Source organism: Haliotis rufescens, unplaced genomic scaffold, assembly GCF_023055435.1.
Source record: "Haliotis rufescens isolate VD_foot unplaced genomic scaffold, xgHalRufe1.0.p SCAF_72, whole genome shotgun sequence".
NCBI classification, from domain to species: Eukaryota; Metazoa; Mollusca; class Gastropoda; order Lepetellida; family Haliotidae; genus Haliotis; species Haliotis rufescens.
In genome coordinates this window covers 237,642-257,240 of record NW_025964364.1, presented here as the reverse complement: position 1 = coordinate 257,240, position 19,599 = coordinate 237,642, and the positions used below count along the sequence as shown (strand labels likewise).

Genomic DNA, 19,599 nt, shown 5'->3' with positions numbered 1-19,599 from the left:
GAGCATCAATCCACGCAATTGGGATACGATAACCGAACCCAACCTGTTAGTTGCCTCTTACGACAATAAGTAAGAGAATAACAAGTGTAAAAAGAACTAGTCCAAAAATATTTTAAAATAGGTAGACTCAGGGAAAAAAACATCAGGTCATTGTGTGTAGATCATTAGCTCGCTGCTGATGGTTTGACCTTCCTTGCCTTGCTCCACCTAGACGACCAACACCGGTAGTTTCTGTGAAATAGGTCAGCATTACCCAACTCTCACTCTCGTCAGTAGCCAGAGTCAAGTTACTACAAATAACAGAACACTGCACGTTGAGTGTAAACAAGTCTTTACTACAGCCTCGGCATGGATCAAAGTTAGTACAGTGCTTAGTGCTGGGTTGTCCCTGGTCTCTGGTGGTAATGGAAACTCATTATGTAGGGAGCTTGTAATGTGAGTCCATTGTTGGAGATGACTAAATTTGTGGTGACAACATCTAACTAACCAGGGAGGACAACAGAGACTGATTCGTAACCATGCCAACTTTGCTACAGAAAATTACCACTACTGCAGCACATCTGCCGTAACTCTGAACTGCAGGTACAGGTTTAGCTTAAAACAACCATGTCCAGAGAGGCCCCCAACTCCTGAAGGACCACGGTGAGTCGGGATCTGATGTTGGAATGTCCCCACTCCTTCCACATTTCCCCAACCTTTCATTTCTCCCTATGTTGATGATACTAAAGATACTGATAAAACCAATCCATAACATATTGTCATGGCAACACAAGGCCATCAAATATGACACCTCTACATTCAAAATGATTTTCAGGCCTTGATGATCTAAAATTTTATATACATTTCATCAAAATATACAGTCCTCAAATTATATAAACAGAAGTGCAGCTATATCCAAGCAGGGGACTGGGGATATCACGGAACATCCACTAGAATTTGTCACATCAAACATCTGACCAAATGGTGGCATGGGATGAGACATTTCTCACGTTATGAGAGGAAACAGAGAAACAATGTCCTGTAGCTCACAGGGATATTCCTGAATTATTTACAACATTGGGCATAAAAGTCATAAACATGGTGCCATGGCACTAGCTCACCAGAATATATAGTCCACAGTTTAAAATGTCAACATAGTCCAAGCACAAAGATCCAATAAAGGTAAAAATGTACATACTGTCGAACCTTGTCCTCCGGAACCTGATGGGACTGAGGTTTAACTTCGAGATACCCGGACATTCAAGATAATGAGGCATAAACATCATATAGTAAGGCAGTTGGTACCGGAGAATAGGCTTAAGATATCAGTACGTTCCAGATAACAAAGTTCGAATGTATTGCAAAAAAATAAAAATGTTTTGATGTCCACTGCTACGTGAACATACCAAATTTCTTTACGATTTGAACAAAAAAGTCATTAATAAATTTTCAATATGGGTGCTGTGCTACATGAGATGTTTACAGTGCCAGGAATTACATTTGACAGAATTCAAGTGCAGGGTCAAATAAAGGGCAGAAACTGGAACACAGACGGCTCTGTGAGGGCCACAAGTTTCAGTTCTCAATATGTCTCGCAGTACAAAGGTCTTGGACAAACAGAACATCTGTTGAGCCCCACTACAAGCTACACACATACCAATGTTCATCACATTTGAGTGAGTGAGTGAGTGAGTGAGTGTGGTTTTGTTTTACACCGCTCTTAGCAATATCCCAGCAATATCCCAGCGGGAAACACCAGAAATGGGCTTCGAACATTGTGCCCATGTGGGGAATCGAATCTGGGTCTCATCACATTTGAAGTGAAAATAGGTGAATAATGGCCCTAAACAGGCAGCCCCAGCGGGTGTGGACTGGAACTTGTGGAGCAACTTCAGGTGTAATCATTGTGGGAACAAGCATGTGAAGCTTCAGCTTCCGCGGTTTCTGAGAAGCTGTTTCTAGATGCTGGCAACGAGGCCAGGACGGAAGTTCAAATGACTAATAAGTCTGAGGAGCTAATCAAAGGGTAAACAAGAATCTGCAAACAGAAGTATCGACAACGCAGCATGAAATATCCTAATGACAAGTCTTAGCACAATCCAAACTAAAAAAATGCCCATTTATCATTTGGCCAATGTTAAAAATAAAAGGGCATTTCAGTGGTTCCTCTTGCACAATTTGAATGAAGCACCTGTATATGGTTACTTCTAAGCAGTTATGGCAAGGACTCCTTGACGGTCATGCCTAATGTTGTAACACTGGCTACCTAACATGTTATTACATGCACACCATCAATATCACACCACACAATGCTTACATGCACATTGTGCTACACATGGGTACAGGAAGGTCAAAGGCCTTTGCAACATCAACAACAGAAAAACAAAATAATCATATTTAATTTTTGTACACTATTTTCTGCATATAAAATTTTATGCAAACATAATGAGCACTGTTCAACAATTAAACCTTAGCAAGGATAATACTTGCAAAGTTTCAGCATCACAGGCCTCAAAGTTTCAGAGGGGATGTTGAAAATGTCATTTTTATACACGTCTATTTCCTCTATTGAATAACTGTCTGTCACTTTCACAGCACTAATACATCACATGTCTGTGTCCTCTATTGAATAACTATCTGTCACTATCACAGCACTAATACATCACCTCTGTGTCCTCTATTGAATAACTATCTGTCACTATCACAGCAATAATATATCACGTCTGTGTCCTCTATTGAATAACTATCTGTCACTATCACAGCACTAATACATCACGTCTGTGTCCTCTATTGAATAACTATCTGTCACTATCACAGCACTAATACATCACCTCTGTGTCCTCTATTGAAACACTGTCACTATCACAGCAATAATATATCACGTCTGTGTCCTCTATTGAATAACTATCTGTCACTATCACAGCAATAATATATCACCTCTGTGTCCTCTATTGAAACACTATCTGTCACTATCACAGCACTAATACATCACATGTCTGTGTCCTCTATTGAATAACTATCTGTCACTATCACAGCACTAATATATCACCTCTGTGTCCTCTATTGAAACACTATCTGTCACTATCACAGCACTAATACATCACATGTCTGTGTCCTCTATTGAAACACTGTCACTATCACAGCACTAATATATCACCTCTGTGTCCTCTATTGAAACACTATCTCCTCACTATCACAGCACTAAGCATACAAAAGTACACATTCATTACAGTTTGCATATTTCAACATCATTATCACATATTTTTTTATATTCAGACAATAAAAGAATAAATACAATCAACAGCACTACTAGTGAACATAACCTCGCATCTGATAAATAAAATTACATGAGTATTTACAATACAAATTTCACAACTTGCAGAATATATATGCCCCAAATATTTTGCTTTTAAATGCACACATGAAAGACACACAGTTATCAATGACACTAGGATGACTACTAATTCTACTATGACACTGGAAGCTAGCTGAATCAGACTGGTCCATCACAGGCTTGATACCACGTGTTTCATCTTCATGCAACCACATCCCCCAGGAAGGATGTATCCTATGCAAGCACCTGTCTTGGAATCACCATCAGTTATAGTCCGCATCTTGTACTGAAATACTCCGCGTCAAATGTCACAAAATGAAGACAAGGTTGACAAACAATTTGACACCACATCATGTACACCAAATAATGCGGCTGATCTATCACACTTGAGTTATGCCAGCATCAACAGTGCTGAGAAAAGCTGAATAAAATGTCTTAAACCAAGATTTGTCTGAGCTTGTGGTGTTGTGAAGATGACTTTCCTAATACTGGAAGGTCATAACTTTGAATTATAAAAATATGCCCCAAACCATAGCTCGCGGTTTACTTAAAGCATACATACACTGCTACATGTACTAGTACTTGAGTCACTCTTCTCACAGTGCAACACTTGAGTCTCTCTTCTCAAAGAGCTACACTTGAGTCTCTCTTCTCACAGAGCTATACTTCGGTCACTCTGGTCACAGCGCTACACTTGAGTCACTCTGGTCACAGGGCTATACTTGAGTCACTCTGGTCACAGGGCTACACTTGAGTCTCTCTTCTCACAGAGCTGCACCTGAGTCACTCTAGACACAGGGCTATACTTGAGTCACTCTGGTCACTGAGCTACACTTGAGACTCTCTTGTCACAAAGCTACACTTGAGTCACTCTTCTCACAGAGCTATACTTGAGTCTCTTCTCACAGAGCTACATTTGAGTCTCTCTCGTCACAGAGCTAAACTGGAGTCTCTATCGTCACAGAGCTACACTTGAGTCACTCTCTCGTCACAGAGATAAACTTGAGTCTCTATCATCACAGAGCTACACTTAAGTATCTCTCGTCACAGAGCTACACTTGAATCTCTATCGTCACAGAGCTACACTTGAGTCACTCTCTCGTCACAGAGATATACTTGAGTCTCTATCATCACAGAGCTACACCTGAACCTCTATCATCACAGAGCTATACTTGAGTCACTCCTGTCACAGAGCTACACTTGAGTCACTCCTGTCACAGAGGTATACTTGAGTCTCTCTTGTCACAGAGCTACACTTGAGTCTCTCTTGTCACAGAGCTACACTTGAGTCACTCTTGTCACAGAGCTACACTTGAGTCTCTCCTGTCACAGAGCTACACTTGAGTCTCTCTTGTCACAGAGCTACACTTGAGTCTCTCTTGTCACAGAGCTACACTTGAGTCACTCCTGTCACAGAGCTACACTTGAGTCACTCCTGTCACAGAGCTACACTTGAGTCTCTCTTGTCACAGAGCTACACTTGAGTCTCTCTCTCGTCACAGAGCTACACTTGAGTCTCTCTGGTCACAGAGCTACACTTGAGTCTCTCTTGTCACAGAGCTATACTTGTGTCACTCCTGTCACAGAGCTATACTTGTGTCACTCTTGTCACAGAGGTATACTTGAGTCTCTCTGGTCACAGTCCTATACTTGAGTCACTCTTCTCACAGTGGCCATAATTGCATCTGCAGTGAGAGAGAAGCAGTGTCATGCTTGTTACCTTCAGCACTGTAACACCAGTGTGTTGGGACACATTATACAAGCATGATGTCGTCTCTGTACCTGTCTATATGTACCTGGAGGTGCCTGTGGATCTAGTGTCTACTCTCCTGAAGGTGCCTATGGATCTAGTGTCTACTCTCCTGAAGGTGCCTGTGGATCTAGTGTCTACTTACCTGAAGGTGCCTGTGGATCTAGTGTCTACTTACCTGAAGGTGCCTGTGGATCTACTGTCTATACTTATCTGGTGATGCCTTTGCAACTACTGTCTAGGTGCCTATGAATTAACTATCTACATACCTGGAGGTGCTGTGGTTCTACCTGTCTATATGTACCTGGAGGTGCTGTGGTTCTACCTGTCTATATGTACCTGGAGGTGCTGTGGTTCTACCTGTCTATATGTACCTGGAGGTGCTGTGGTTCTACCTGTCTATATGTACCTGGAGGTGCCTGTGCTATTGACACCATCAGCTTGCTGGACTTGGACATGACCTTGACCTTGCCATTAGCCCGAGCCCTCTGACAGTTCTTGACCACGCCCACCAGAGAACAGAGCGGATGCTGAGAGGTGTGCGTGTGTTCAACTCTTGCAGTAGCTACATGCGGTTTGCCCATGATGTTACTCCCACTGCTGCTCCTAGGGAAATATCTCCAGCTCTTTGGAGACTTGGTGTTTGAAACTGCTGAGTGTTCAAGGGAAGCACTCACACCTTTGGATGGCCGTGTACCCAGGGAAAGTTGCCTGCCCAAACAGCTACTTGGCTTGCATGAAACAGTTCTCTTTTTCTTCGCTGTCGGACCAACCTGTTGTCCTGTCTTCGTGTTCTGGTGTCTGGCTGAGCCTGGCTTCAACATGACAGCTTGTTCTGCTTTGGTGTGAGGTTTAGTTGTGGGCTGCATTGCTGTGGGTGCTGAAGCTGGAGGCATTACTTCGGCATGGGGCTCCCTGGAGTCAGGAACATCTCCAGGAAGATCAGCAGCCTGTCAACACAGGAATAAATACAACAAATACATACATCTCTGCTGTGTATGAGAATCCCTCAGGTGAGAGGGTCCACTAATGGAGCGCAACAGGGAGTTGGTCAAACTGGTCCTCAGCTGCCCCTTGCAACAATCACAGGTGTAGTGTTTGTGTACACTATAAATAGTTAGGGGTTTTCCTCAGCTCTTGCTAGTTCCCACGGTCAGCCGTTATGTCGGATCTGACGTCATGTATGTTGTATGTAGTCTGTCTACTCTCAGCACACAGGTGGAGACAATCACTCCAGTTGTGTCTCACAACAATCTACAGGTGGAGACAATCGACACAGTTGTGTCTCACAACAATCACAGGTGGAGACAATCGACACAGTTGTGTCTCACAACAATCACAGAGAGGAGACAATCACCCCCATTGTGTCTCACAACAATCACAGGGAGGAGACAATCACCCCCATTGTGTCTCACAACAATCACAGGGAGGAGACAATCACCCCCATTGTGTCTCACAACAATCACAGGGAGGAGACAATCACCCCCATTGTGTCTCACAACAATCACAGGGAGGAGACAATCACCCCCATTGTGTCTCACAACAATCACAGGGAGGAGACAATCACCCCTATTGTGTCTCACAACAATCACAGGGAGGAGACAATCACCCCTATTGTGTCTCACAACAATCACAGGGAGGAGACAATCACCCCCATTGTGTCTCACAACAATCACAGGTGGAGACAATCACCCCCATTGTGTCTCAAAACAATCACAGGGAGGAGACAATCACCCCCATTGTGTCTCACAACAATCACAGGGAGGAGACAATCACCCCTATTGTGTCTCACAACAATCACAGGGAGACAATCACCCCCATTGTGTCTCACAACAATCACAGGGAGGAGACAATCACCCCCATTGTGTCTCACAACAATCACAGGGAGGAGACAATCACCCCCATTGTGTCTCACAACAATCACAGGGAGGAGACAATCACCCCCATTGTGTCTCACAACAATCACAGGGAGGAGACAATCACCCCTATTGTGTCTCACAACAATCACAGGTGGAGACAATCACCCCCATTGTGTCTCACAACAATCACAGGGAGGAGACAATCACCCCTATTGTGTCTCACAACAATCACAGGGAGGAGACAATCATCCCCATTGTGTCTCACAACAATCACAGGGAGGAGACAATCACCCCCATTGTGTCTCACAACAATCACAGGTGGAGACAATCACCCCCATTGTGTCTCACAACAATCACAGGGAGGAGACAATCACCCCTATTGTGTCTCACAACAATCACAGGGAGGAGACAATCACCCCCATTGTGTCTCACAACACTCACAGGGAGGAGACAATCACCCCTATTGTGTCTCACAACAATCACAGGGAGGAGACAATCACCCCCATTGTGTCTCACAACAATCACAGGTGGAGACAATCACCCCTATTGTGTCTCACAACAATCACAGGGAGGAGACAATCACCCCCATTGTGTCTCACAACAATCACAGGGAGGAGACAATCACCCCCATTGTGTCTCACAACAATCACAGGTGGAGACAATCACCACAGAGAAGATACAGTGAGATACCTTTACATCAGGAATGTCCACTTCAAGACTGATATCGCTGGCACACACAATCTCGTCACTGTTGACAACATCACCAGAGAGACGTAGAGGAAGCAGTTCGTCTTCGCCAACACTAGGGGGCGCCACTGCCGATAGGTCCACCTGCAAAATGTATCAATCATGTCTGTCTGTATGTACTCGATAAGCTCTTAGACATATACCTCACGCCATCACTGGTCACTGCACAGAATGAGAGTGTGTGAAAGTTGTTTAAACCATCTAGCACCCTAGTGGTTATATAAGCAAAGATAGATAGGGAATGTACCTGAAATCCTCACAGGAAGAGAAGCACAGGTCACTGGGGACCTATTCTTTCCTTGAATAAAGACGACAGACAAGCATGGTATTTTATGGACCTATTTAACCCTTGAACCACCATGAGGGTACAGTGGACCTACTCTTCCCTGACTACAGCAGGGAGACACACAAGGGTCATTGACCTCCAGCAGGGAGACACAAGGGTCATTGACCTCCAGCAGGGAGACACAAGGGTCATTGACCTCCAGCAGGGAGACACAAGGGTCACTGACCTCCAGCAGGGAGACACAAGGGTCATTGACCTCCAGCAGGGAGACACAAGGGTCATTGACCTACCAGCAGCAAGGGTTCGGGGCCACGTCTGGAGTCTGGAGTACTGGTGATGACCGGTCCAGCTGCTGCAGGATTCTGTTCAATAAGATAGAATCATTGATATCACCAGGACAGTGAAGTAAATTAAGTAAAAGTCACATGCAAATTATCTTATTCATGATTTTTGTTACAAGCGAAGAAAGTCATAAAGGCATTAAGTTGCCCCAGTTGATGACAATACAGCCTCATTATGGAACAAGAGTCATCAGAAAGATGACATATCCCCCGGCAGCTGTCTGTAAAGTAACCACAAGTAAATGTGCAATTCTGTATGTAATGAGTCTAGAGTTGAATGTTCTTGAAGAAGCATACATTGTTTACCCACAAAAGATCCATCATGGTTGCATCCATATGAAATGAAACGTAAAACAAGTGTGTTTCTGTGGGGTTTCTTTTATGCAAACTAGATGATGCTTGTGCAAAGTTTTGTGGAGAACATAAGAAATGAACCCTATCCCAAATTGAACCTAAGTCGAACTGGCTTCCGTGGAGACTGAAAACAGAAAAAAAATTAAATCCTAAAATAGCAAAAGGCACCAGTTCAGTATGTAGTTTAAATGTATGAAAAGTAACATGGAGAAATATTCAACATTTTTTTAGTTCTTCTTCGGAAACTAACAACACTCACACAGTCCAACATGTCCAACATGTTTACATGAACATTTGAGATGAAAAAATTGAAAAATTGCAAAAAAGCAACTTCACCACTTGAGTGATATAAATGCAAAGTTTGATGAAGAAATTTTGTATTATATGCCGGGGGGATAAAAATATTGAACGGTTTATGAGTTATTATCCGGAAACGAACCCTACCCTCACAGAACCTAAGTCCATCTTGTTGCCATGGAAACGTAAAAAATAAAAATTTCTAAATAGCAAAAGGCATCAGCTCAGCATGTAACTGACAGACCTGGAAAGTTTCATGAAAAAATATTGAACGGTTTATGAGTTATGCTCAAGAAACAAACCCTACCCTCACAGAACCTAAGTCCATCTTGTTGCCATGAAAACGTAAAAAAATAGAAATTCTAAAATTACTAAATAGCAAATGCACAACTTAACCACGTAAGTGATATATATGCAAAGTTTGATGAAGAAATATTTAACAGTTTTCGAGTTCTGCTCCGGAAACGATTCAGACAGACGGACGGACAGACCGACGGACGGACGGACAGACAGACATGCCCATAGCTATATCCCCCAGCATTATATGCCGGGGGGATAATAATGGATCTCATCCGGTCTCAACTTCCAACTTTGTTATTACAAGATGCGTCTGTGTGATCTTGACAAATACTAAACAACACCTGAGAACTAAGTTTCCCTAATCCACCAAATACCAGTAGCAAAACTATTTGAAATCCCTATGACAACATTTGAACAAGCAGTGAAACCCAAACAGCCTACCTTAATCTCCTCAATAGTCTACCTGATTCTCCTCCATCTCCTCCACAGCCTACCTGGTTCTCCTCCATCTCCTTCACAGCCTACCTGGTTCTCCTCCATCTCCTCAAATGCCTACCTGGTTCTCCTCCATCTCCTCCACAGTCTACCTGGTTCTCCTCCATCTCCTCCAATGCCTACCTGATTCTCCTCCATTTCCTTCACAGCCTACCTGATTCTCCTCGATCTCCTTCATTGCCTACCTGGTTCTTCTCCATCTCCTTCACAGCCTACCTGGTTCTTCTCCATCTCCTCCAAAGCCTACCTGATTCTCCTCCATCTCCTCCATGGCCTACCTCATTCTCCTCCATCTCCTTCACAGCCTACCTGATTCTCCTCCATCTCCTTCATGGCCTCCCTGGTTCTCCTCCATCTCCTTCACAGCCTACCTGATTCTCCTCCATCTCCTTCATGGCCTCCCTGGTTCTCCTCCATCTCCTTCACAGCCTACCTGATTCTCCTCCATCTTCTTCACAACCTACCTGGTTCTCCTCCATCTCCTTCACAGCCTACCTGATTCTCCTCCATCTTCTTCACAACCTACCTGGTTGTCTTCCATCTCCTCCAATGCCTACCTGATTCTCCTCCATTTCCTTCACAGCCTACCTGATTCTCCTCGATCTCCTTCATTGCCTACCTGGTTCTTCTCCATCTCCTTCACAGCCTACCTGGTTCCTCTCCATCTCCTCCAAAGCCTACCTGATTCTCCTCCATCTCCTCCATGGCCTACCTGATTCTCCTCCATTTCCTTCACAGCCTACCTGATTCTCCTCCATCTCCTTCATGGCCTCCCTGGTTCTCCTCCATCTCCTTCACAGCCTACCTGATTCTCCTCCATCTTCTTCACAACCTACCTGGTTCTCTTCCATCTCCTCCACAGCCTACCTGATTCTCCTCCATCTTCTTCACAACCTACCTGGTTCTCCTCCATCTCCTCCAATGCCTACCTGATTCTCCTCCATCTCCTTCATGGCCTCCCTGGTTCTCCTCCATTTTCTTCACAGCCTACCTGATTCTCCTCCATCTCCTTCATGGCCTCCTGTTCCACTGCGCGGAAGTCACATGTTGGAGCCCTGCTGACCAGCTCTACAACAACAGCTCACCTTTAATCTCATAGCATCAACTTCAAGATAAAGATGGATAATTAGCTCTTCTAAAACCCCACAACCAGTGACTTGTCATGTCACATCTAACAGTGACAGTAGAGACAGTGACTTGTCATGTCACATCTAACAGTGACAGTAGAGCCAGTGACTTGTCATGCCATAGCAGATATCTATTGCACCTGTTTCTACACCAGTAGATATCTACTTCACCTGTTTCTACACCAGTAGATATCTACTTCACCTGTTTCTACACTAGTAGATATCTACTTCACCTGTTTCTACACTAGTAGATATCTATTGCACCTGTTTCTTCACAAGTAGATATCTATTGCACCTGTTTCTACCCTTGAAGATATCTATTTCTCAAGTTTCTTCACTAGTAGATATCTATTTCTCAAGTTTCTTCACTAGTACATATCTATTTCTCCTGTTTCTTCACTAGTAGATATCTAATGCACCTGTTTCTACCCTTGTAGAAATCTATTGCACCTGTTTCTACCCTTGAAGATATCTATTTCACAAGCTTCTACACCAGTAGATATCTATTGCATCTTTTTCTACCCTTGAAGATATCTATTTCACCTGTTTCTTCACTAGAAGATATCTATTTCACCTATTTCTACACTAGTAGATATCTATTGCACCAGTTTCTTCACTTGTAGATATCTATTTCACCTATTTCTACACCAGTAGATATCTATTTCACCAGTTTCTGCACCAGTAGATACCTATTTCACCAGTTTCTACACCAGTAGATATCTATTTCACCTGTTTCTGCACTAGTAGATATCTATTTCACCAGTTTCTACACTAGTAGATATCTATTTCACCTGTTTCTACACTAGTAGATATCTATTTCACCTGTTTCTACCCTTGAAGATATCTATTGCACCTGTTTCTACACTAGTAGATATCTATTTCACCAGTTTCTACACTAGTAGATATCTATTTCACCTGTTTCTACACTAGTAGATATCTATTTCACCAGTTTCTACACTAGTAGATATCTATTTCACCTATTTCTACACTAGTAGATATCTATTTCACCTGTTTCTGCACCAGTAGATATCTATTTCACCAGTTTCTACGCTAGTAGATATCTATTTCACCTATTTCTACAGTAGTAGATATCTATTTCACCAGTTTCTGCACCAGTAGATATCTATTTCACCAGATTCTACACTAGTAGATATCTATTTCACCTGTTTCTACACTAGTAGATATCTATTTCACCAGTTTCTACACTAGTAGATATCTATTTCACAAGCATCTTCACTAGTAGATATCTATTTCACCTATTTCTACAGTAGTAGATATCTATTGCACCTGTTTCTACCCTTGAAGATATCTATTTCACCAGTTTCTACACTAGTAGATATCTATTGCACATGTTTCTACCCTTGAAGATATCTATTTCACCTGTTTCTGCACCAGTAGATATCTATTTCACCAGTTTCTACACTAGTAGATATCTATTTCACCTATTTCTACAGTAGTAGATATCTATTGCACCTGTTTCTGCACTAGTAGATATCTATTTCACCAGTTTCTACACCAGTAGATATCTATTTCACCTGTTTCTGCACTAGTAGATATCTATTTCACCTGTTTCTGCACTAGTAGATATCTATTTCACCAGTTTCTACACCAGTAGATATCTATTTCACCTGTTTCTACACTAGTAGATATCTATTTCACCAGTTTCTACACTAGTAGATATCTATTGCACCTGTTTCTACCCTTGAAGATATCTATTTCACCAGTTTATTCACTAGTAGATATCTATTTCTCAAGTTTCTTCACAAGTACATATCTATTTCTCCTGTTTCTTCACTAGTAGATATCTAATGCACCTGTTTCTACCCTTGAAGATATCTATTTCACCTATTTCTACACTAGTAGAAATCTATTTCACCTGTTTCTACCCTTGAAGATATCTATTTCACAAGCTTCTACACTAGTAGATATCTATTTCACCTGTTTCTACACCAGTAGATATCTATTTCACCTGTTTCTAAACCAGTAGATATCTATTTCACCTATTTCTACACCAGTTGATATCTATTTCACCTGTTTCTACACTAGTAGATATCTATTTCACCGTTTACTTCACCAGTAGAAATCTATTTCACCTGTTTCTGCACCAGTAGATATCTATTTCACCAGTTTCTACACTAGTAGATATCTATTTCACCAGTTCTACACCAGTTGATATCTATTTCACCAGTTTCTGCACCAGTAGATATCTATTTCACCTGTTTCTGCACTAGTAGATATCTATTTCACCTGTTTCTGCACTAGTAGATATCTATTTCACCAGTTTCTACACCAGTAGATATCAATTTCACCTGTTTCTACACTAGTAGATATCTATTTCACCAGTTTCTACACTAGTAGATATCTATTGCACCTGTTTCTACCCTTGAAGATATCTATTTCACCAGTTTATTCACTAGTAGATATCTATTTCTCAAGTTTCTTCACAAGTACATATCTATTTCTCCTGTTTCTTCACTAGTAGATATCTAATGCACCTGTTTCTACCCTTGAAGATATCTATTTCACCTATTTCTACACTAGTAGAAATCTATTTCACCTGTTTCTACCCTTGAAGATATCTATTTCACAAGCTTCTACACTAGTAGATATCTATTTAACCTGTTTCTACACCAGTAGATATCTATTTCACCTGTTTCTAAACCAGTAGATATCTATTTCACCTATTTCTACACCAGTTGATATCTATTTCACCTGTTTCTACCCTTGAAGATATCTATTTCACCAGTTTCTACACTAGTAGATATCTATTTCACCTATTTCTACAGTAGTAGAAATCTATTTCACCTGTTTCTGCACCAGTAGATATCTATTTCACCAGTTTCTACACCAGTAGATATCTATTTCACCTGTTTCTGCACTAGTAGATATCTATTTCACCTGTTTCTACCCTTGAAGATATCTATTTCACCAGTTTCTACACTAGTAGATATCTATTTCACCTGTTTCTGCACCAGTAGATATCTATTTCACCTGTTTCTACCCTTGAAGATATCTATTTCACCAGTTTCTTCACTAGTAGATATCTATTTCTCAAGTTTCTTCACTAGTACATATCTATTTCTCCTGTTTCTTTACTAGTAGATATCTAATGCACCTGTTTCTACCCTTGAAGATATCTATTTCACCTATTTCTACACTAGTAGAAATCTATTTCACCTGTTTCTACCCTTGAAGATATCTATTTCACAAGCTTCTACACTAGTAGATATCTATTTCACCTGTTTCTACACCAGTAGATATCTATTTCACCTGTTTCTAAACCAGTAGATATCTATTTCACCTATTTCTACACCAGTTGATATCTATTTCACCTGTTTCTACACTAGTAGATTTCTATTTCACCGTTTACTTCATCAGTAGAAATCTATTTCACCTGTTTCTGCACCAGTAGATATCTATTTCACCAGTTTCTACACCAGTTGATATCTATTTCACCTGTTTCTACACCAGTAGATATCTATTTCACCTGTTTCCGCTTGGATGGATGACAAATCTGGAGTCAGGCTGTAGTTGTTGATCTCCGATATGAACAGAGCTGTGGATGTTTTAGGGTCCATTTTGCCCTTCCGATTGCTGCCAACATGTCGCTGCTTCTTGGGGAGAGCACATACACTGCAACAGTCCACAGTGAGTGAGTGAGTGAGTTGATGGAAGGTGGAAGGTGATGGAGTTACTCATGACTTTGTGTTATTGGGAGATTTCAACCTTCATATCAATAATTCCCACTCTTCTGACGCCCAGCACTTCAGTTAACTGTTAAACAGTTCAAATTTACAAATTTTAAACGTATCCTTACCCCTTTGCATTTATCCCATGGTTGGCCGGAGGGGCGCAGATACCCTAGCCTATAGAGATGACAATCGTGAGATATACAGGAACCTAGTGCTACACAGCGATACAAATAAAGAAGCTATCACACTACCTAGAGTCATAAAGACAAGAACCCATGAGTGCATAAATACACCTTTACTAGCGATGTGGCCCCTGTATGCTAATCAGACACAACATCGTAACATTGGGTATAACATGTGTTATGTGTTTTCATGTAGGATATCATTACACAAATGACTGTAACTTTTGTTACGTGTGGTATGAACGGCAGGGGTTCCCGCTAATACCACAAATAACAATTACAAGAATCACACAACAATCTCTGAAGTTTAAAGCTAGATTTAATAATTAAAACAAAGATAAGTATATTACAATTCTCAGTTACTGGGCAAGGCACTCATACACATCTATTTAGGCAAAGCAATATGGCAAATTTGCAATACTGACACATCATGTGCCTGAAGCAGAGGTGAGCAGGTAAGGGCTTGGACACTGCCCAAACACATGTTGCAGCAACTTCAAGACCTGTCTCTACAGATGAGGTAACTCATCCTCTACTACCAGAATAATAATTACAATAAACACAGGTGTTAATCTGTACTATTGTGACACTGTAAACCTTTTACAATAACAAACAAAGTTATCGAACATTTGTCTCCTATCTCGTTTTCTTTATTCCCGTCCATCTTTTTACATCACCGGAAGTACTTCCGCTTCCACTTATCAAAACCAGACCATCATTCGGACCGAGCTGGGATATTGACAAAATCAAATAGTTAGGAGTGACAATTCCAATATTCATTCTGTATACGAAGTACTGGGCTGCAGGAGTAGGTTGTCTATCTGTGCTGATGTGAAGGCTTCAATTGTTGTGCCAGCACCAAGGGACCAAACTGTCGGAGGCCCTGCACATCGGTGATAGAGATATCACAAAGATTGTGGGAAGCGAAGACAGTATTGGAAATCCAAAAACCAATCCTCCATAATAGCATACAGGGTTTCAATTGCTGTGCAAGGCTATGGTAGAGGCGACTGCTCTAGTCTCATGTGGATTGGAAGTCACAGGAGGAGGCAATCCAGCGAAGGTGTTGGCCCAAAGGATTGTCGAGCAAAGCCAAAAGTGGTATGGAAGACTCTTGCAGGTATGTTGAAGAGGTAGATACCGGGAGGATGCGGAGAGCTCTAGCCGGGCATAAGGAGATGTCTTCATGATCATCTGGGCTCAGGATGGCCGCCAATGACAGGAAGCCTCAGAAAGATCTTCTCATTCTGTATTTGCTCAACCTGGATCCTGTTAACATCAAGAGCATGGATCTCACTCACTCAGCAGCAGGTTCAAGGGCCAGGAGACAAAACGTCTTGAGGGTGATCAACCCGAAGTTCACACTCTGTAGAAGGTCAAATGGCAGAGGATGACAGTAAGATCCCAAGTGTGTGGCCGGAATGGAGATGACTGGTCAGTCAACTTGCAGGACCCAATGAGTGACTGTAGCTCAGAAACCATGGAGATCTTAGACATGGTTCTAATGGCAATGACGGATTTGATCGCAGCAAGATAAGTAGCCAAAGTGGAGCTCTTAAGCTCACCTGTTGAGGAGAAGCAGTGGTTGGGTTGGTGATGTCCGAGCACAGCAGTAAGCTTTGAACACTTTCCATCAGGCCTTTTCAGAGGTAGGGTGAGCCTTAGTGATGGTCTTGGCTACTCTCTTCAAATACCCTTTGGCGACAAGTGACTTTAGGAGATGAGCCATACGTAAAGATGTACGGTTTCAGGCGATGGATGAAGTAGGTGGGAGTGAGGCAAGAGAAGATTGTCCGGCTGTGGAAGATTGTGGAACATTCCTTCTGTAATCTTTGCCAACATTGTGAACCAACATTGAGTTGGCCATTAGGGCGCAATCAAAAGCAGTCAAAGTTGGTTGGTGGATGCCACCTTTTGAATGATCAGAGGTAGAAGGCCAGTCGGGGGGAAAGGAGTAAGCATGGAGGTACTTCCACAAAATGTCCAGAGTGTTTTGGATTCAGGATGGGAAAGATGGGTAGAATCTGGTTGCGAAGAGGTCAAGTTGGCAAATCCAAGGAAAAATCATCGGGTGGCAATTCCATTCTGTTGGTGATGGTTGGTCTGGTCGGAATAGGTCGGCTATGACATTGTGTATCCAGGAACATGCCTCACTTTGACCTGAACATTCAGAGAGTGGACCAACTGGAAGAATTCTAGCGACAGGAGGTACGTCGTTGTGGTGGAGCCCTGGATCATGAGGTGTGACACACAAAGAGCTCTGTCCAGTGGGACACCACCAGAATGACCGCCTTGACTTCGAGGTTGTTGATATGGAGTTGCTTTTCGTTGAATCGACCAGCACCCTGCCACTTGTATACTGAGTCAAATTAAAAACTTCACATTTTTAAAAGTAATCCCATATATGATATACAACGGACAAATGTATCAGAGAAGGTAATTTTTAATCATTAATGTCCAAAGAAGGATTTTAATTAACAGTAGTAACCATAATTTGTTCCAAGCACTTACGGTATTCGGTAATAACATCAACAGTTTAAATCATAAGTCCCAAGCACGAGAATCTGATGGCACACAAGTTTAGTAGCGTGTATGGCCACTATGTACATTGACAACTGCCACACAACGCCTCCGCATGGACCTAGTGATGCTTGTGAACACATGATTGGGAAGACGACGCCATTGGTGCCAAGATCTTGCAAATTCTGTGGTTGGTTCTGGAGAGTGCGCAGACTTCTGCCAAGAGCATCCCAGACGTGTTCGATGGGATTGAAGTCGGGAGACCTTGACGGCCTGTCCATGATGTTGGCTCCCGCATTCTGAAGGAAATTCCTTGTCAAAATTGTTGTGTGGGGTCTGGCATTGTCGTGTTGGAAGATCAAACCGGGTCCATGTGCTGCCATAAAAGGCAGAAGTTCTGGTGCCAGTACCTGGTTGCGTTAAGCAGCAGCGTTGAGGTTGCCACGGACGACAAGAAGCCTGGAACGTGCATTGCCACAGAAAGCACCCCACACCATGACACTTCCGCCTCGAAATCTGTCAACTTCCTGTACACAACACTGGGCATAACGTTCATGACGGCGCCTCCACACCCTCGCCCTACCATCAGCAAATCGAAGATTAAATCAGGATTCATCACTGAAGACGACTTATTTCCAATTCCTCTGCGTCCATCGTAAGGGTTGCTGTGCCCACAATTGACGTTGACGTCTGTATAATTGAGTCAGAATCGGCCCGCAGTATTGGCGTCGTGCTTGAAGGTGAGCAGTTCTCAGACGGTTTCGAACAGTTTGCGCACTCAGTCAACCCCTAAACAGTTCATTTCTGGTTGATGAAGCCGTCAAAAATCGGTTACGGAGGTGACGTAAGACAATCTGACGATCCTCTGCATGTGACATCACACGTGGTCGACCTGGCCGAGGGTGATCAGCGGTGGTACCCGTTTGCTGTAGACGCGTCTGTAAATCATAAACAGTCCGTCGACTACAACCCATCGTCCTTGCGACTTCAGCTACGGACGTTCCCGTCTGCTACATGCCGATGGTACGTTCACGTTGCACATTTGAAAGGCGTGGCATGACAAATGGCCGTAAAGACATTTGTTTCTTGTGTTTTTCTTTTTTTGCTAATGACTGCTAACAAGTATGGCTGAAAACACGTGCGGTATTATGGCCACGTGACCAGTTGCACGTGTAAAACCACTTTTGCCACTATAGTGCTGTGCACATGATTTTGATCAATTCACCTGCACAAAAACGGGTGTTATCTGAAGACAATTCGTGGCCATTACTGTTTAAATACACAATAAAGGCCCACAATGATAACTGGTCAAAATGTTAAAATTTAAAGATTGTGAAGTTTTTAATTTGGTTCAGTATAGATCGTGGAAGTGAGCTTCCAAGGGTTGAGGTGTTGGGTTGGGGTATATAGCCGCAAAGAGACTCCGGCGCAAATTTTCGACATCTCCAGCCTCCACTGAAGATGCTGACGCAGTGAGATTGGTCGGGAGATTGAAACCCAGCAATTGTCACCCTCGAAGTAGGGTTTCAGGAAGGAGACAGAACGCCAGTTGGAGGAGTAGTAACCACGTTGTCCTTGATGACCATGACCTCAGCCATGAAAAGAACTGTTTTTTAGATCCAACAACCTCACAGAGGTCCCACTGTGAAGGGATGAATGGTGGTCAAGGGTGCTCCTTTTTTTACTGGTCCTCTTGGTGCTGTTTCTGAAGCTAAATGCTGTGCGACTTCCCAATTCCTGTTGTCAAACAGGTACCAGGTAGTGAGTTGGGTTTTTAACGCCGCTTTTAACATTATTCCAGTTATATCACAGCATGTCAGTTTAATGTAGGAGGAAAGTCCAAAGTGATCTCAGACGTTTACCACTTCGGTCAAACCCACGAGCATGGGTATGGTGCTGACAAACCTAGAAACATAATCGTTGCAAACCGGGATTCGAACCCACAATCATAGGTTTCTAGCGTGCCCAAGGGACGCAACTCTGCCCAGCGAATCGCGGTGCCTTATATGACTGGGACACCCGTGCCCCACAGAAGAAGGAAGAAATGCATAGTGTGAGCTGGTATAAGTTTACAAATTGGAAAGCTTGGTCTCTGCAAATATCTTGAAACAAGAGTAACTATTAACATATTTATTTGATTTTGGGGGTCGACAGATAACTGTCACTGTAGTTTCTACTATTTCCATAGAATCTTGGTACCTACTTTTCCTTGTTTGGAGAATTACGTTTCCAAAGCTTCACAGGGGTTGCCTCTGCAGACCTTCTCCTCTCAGCTGCCTCTGCTGGGGAAACACAAAAACATGGGAACATGGAAACATGGGAACTTGGAAACACAG

The 19,599-nt window shown here is 42.6% G+C and overlaps 1 protein-coding gene across 4 annotated transcripts in view; it reads right to left on the bottom strand.

Moving 5' to 3' along the window:
* Nucleotides 1-314: 314 nt before the first annotated feature.
* LOC124125966 overlaps nt 315-19,599 on the bottom strand; it is a 55,974-nt gene continuing 36,689 nt past the window's right edge. For 3 of the 4 annotated variants that reach the window (XM_046489385.2, XM_046489388.2, XM_046489386.2), the window contains 6 exons: nt 19,467-19,545; nt 14,357-14,502; nt 10,734-10,810; nt 8,246-8,317; nt 7,613-7,753; nt 315-6,013 (listed from right to left, as the gene is read on the bottom strand). In XM_046489385.2, the coding sequence (XP_046345341.1) occupies nt 5,420-6,013; nt 7,613-7,753; nt 8,246-8,317; nt 10,734-10,810; nt 14,357-14,502; nt 19,467-19,545 (1,109 nt within the window). In that variant the 3' untranslated portion in view covers nt 315-5,419. The remainder of the gene's footprint in view (nt 6,014-7,612; nt 7,754-8,245; nt 8,318-10,733; nt 10,811-14,356; nt 14,503-19,466; nt 19,546-19,599) is intronic. The other variant, XM_048388481.1, reaches the window with a different exon arrangement.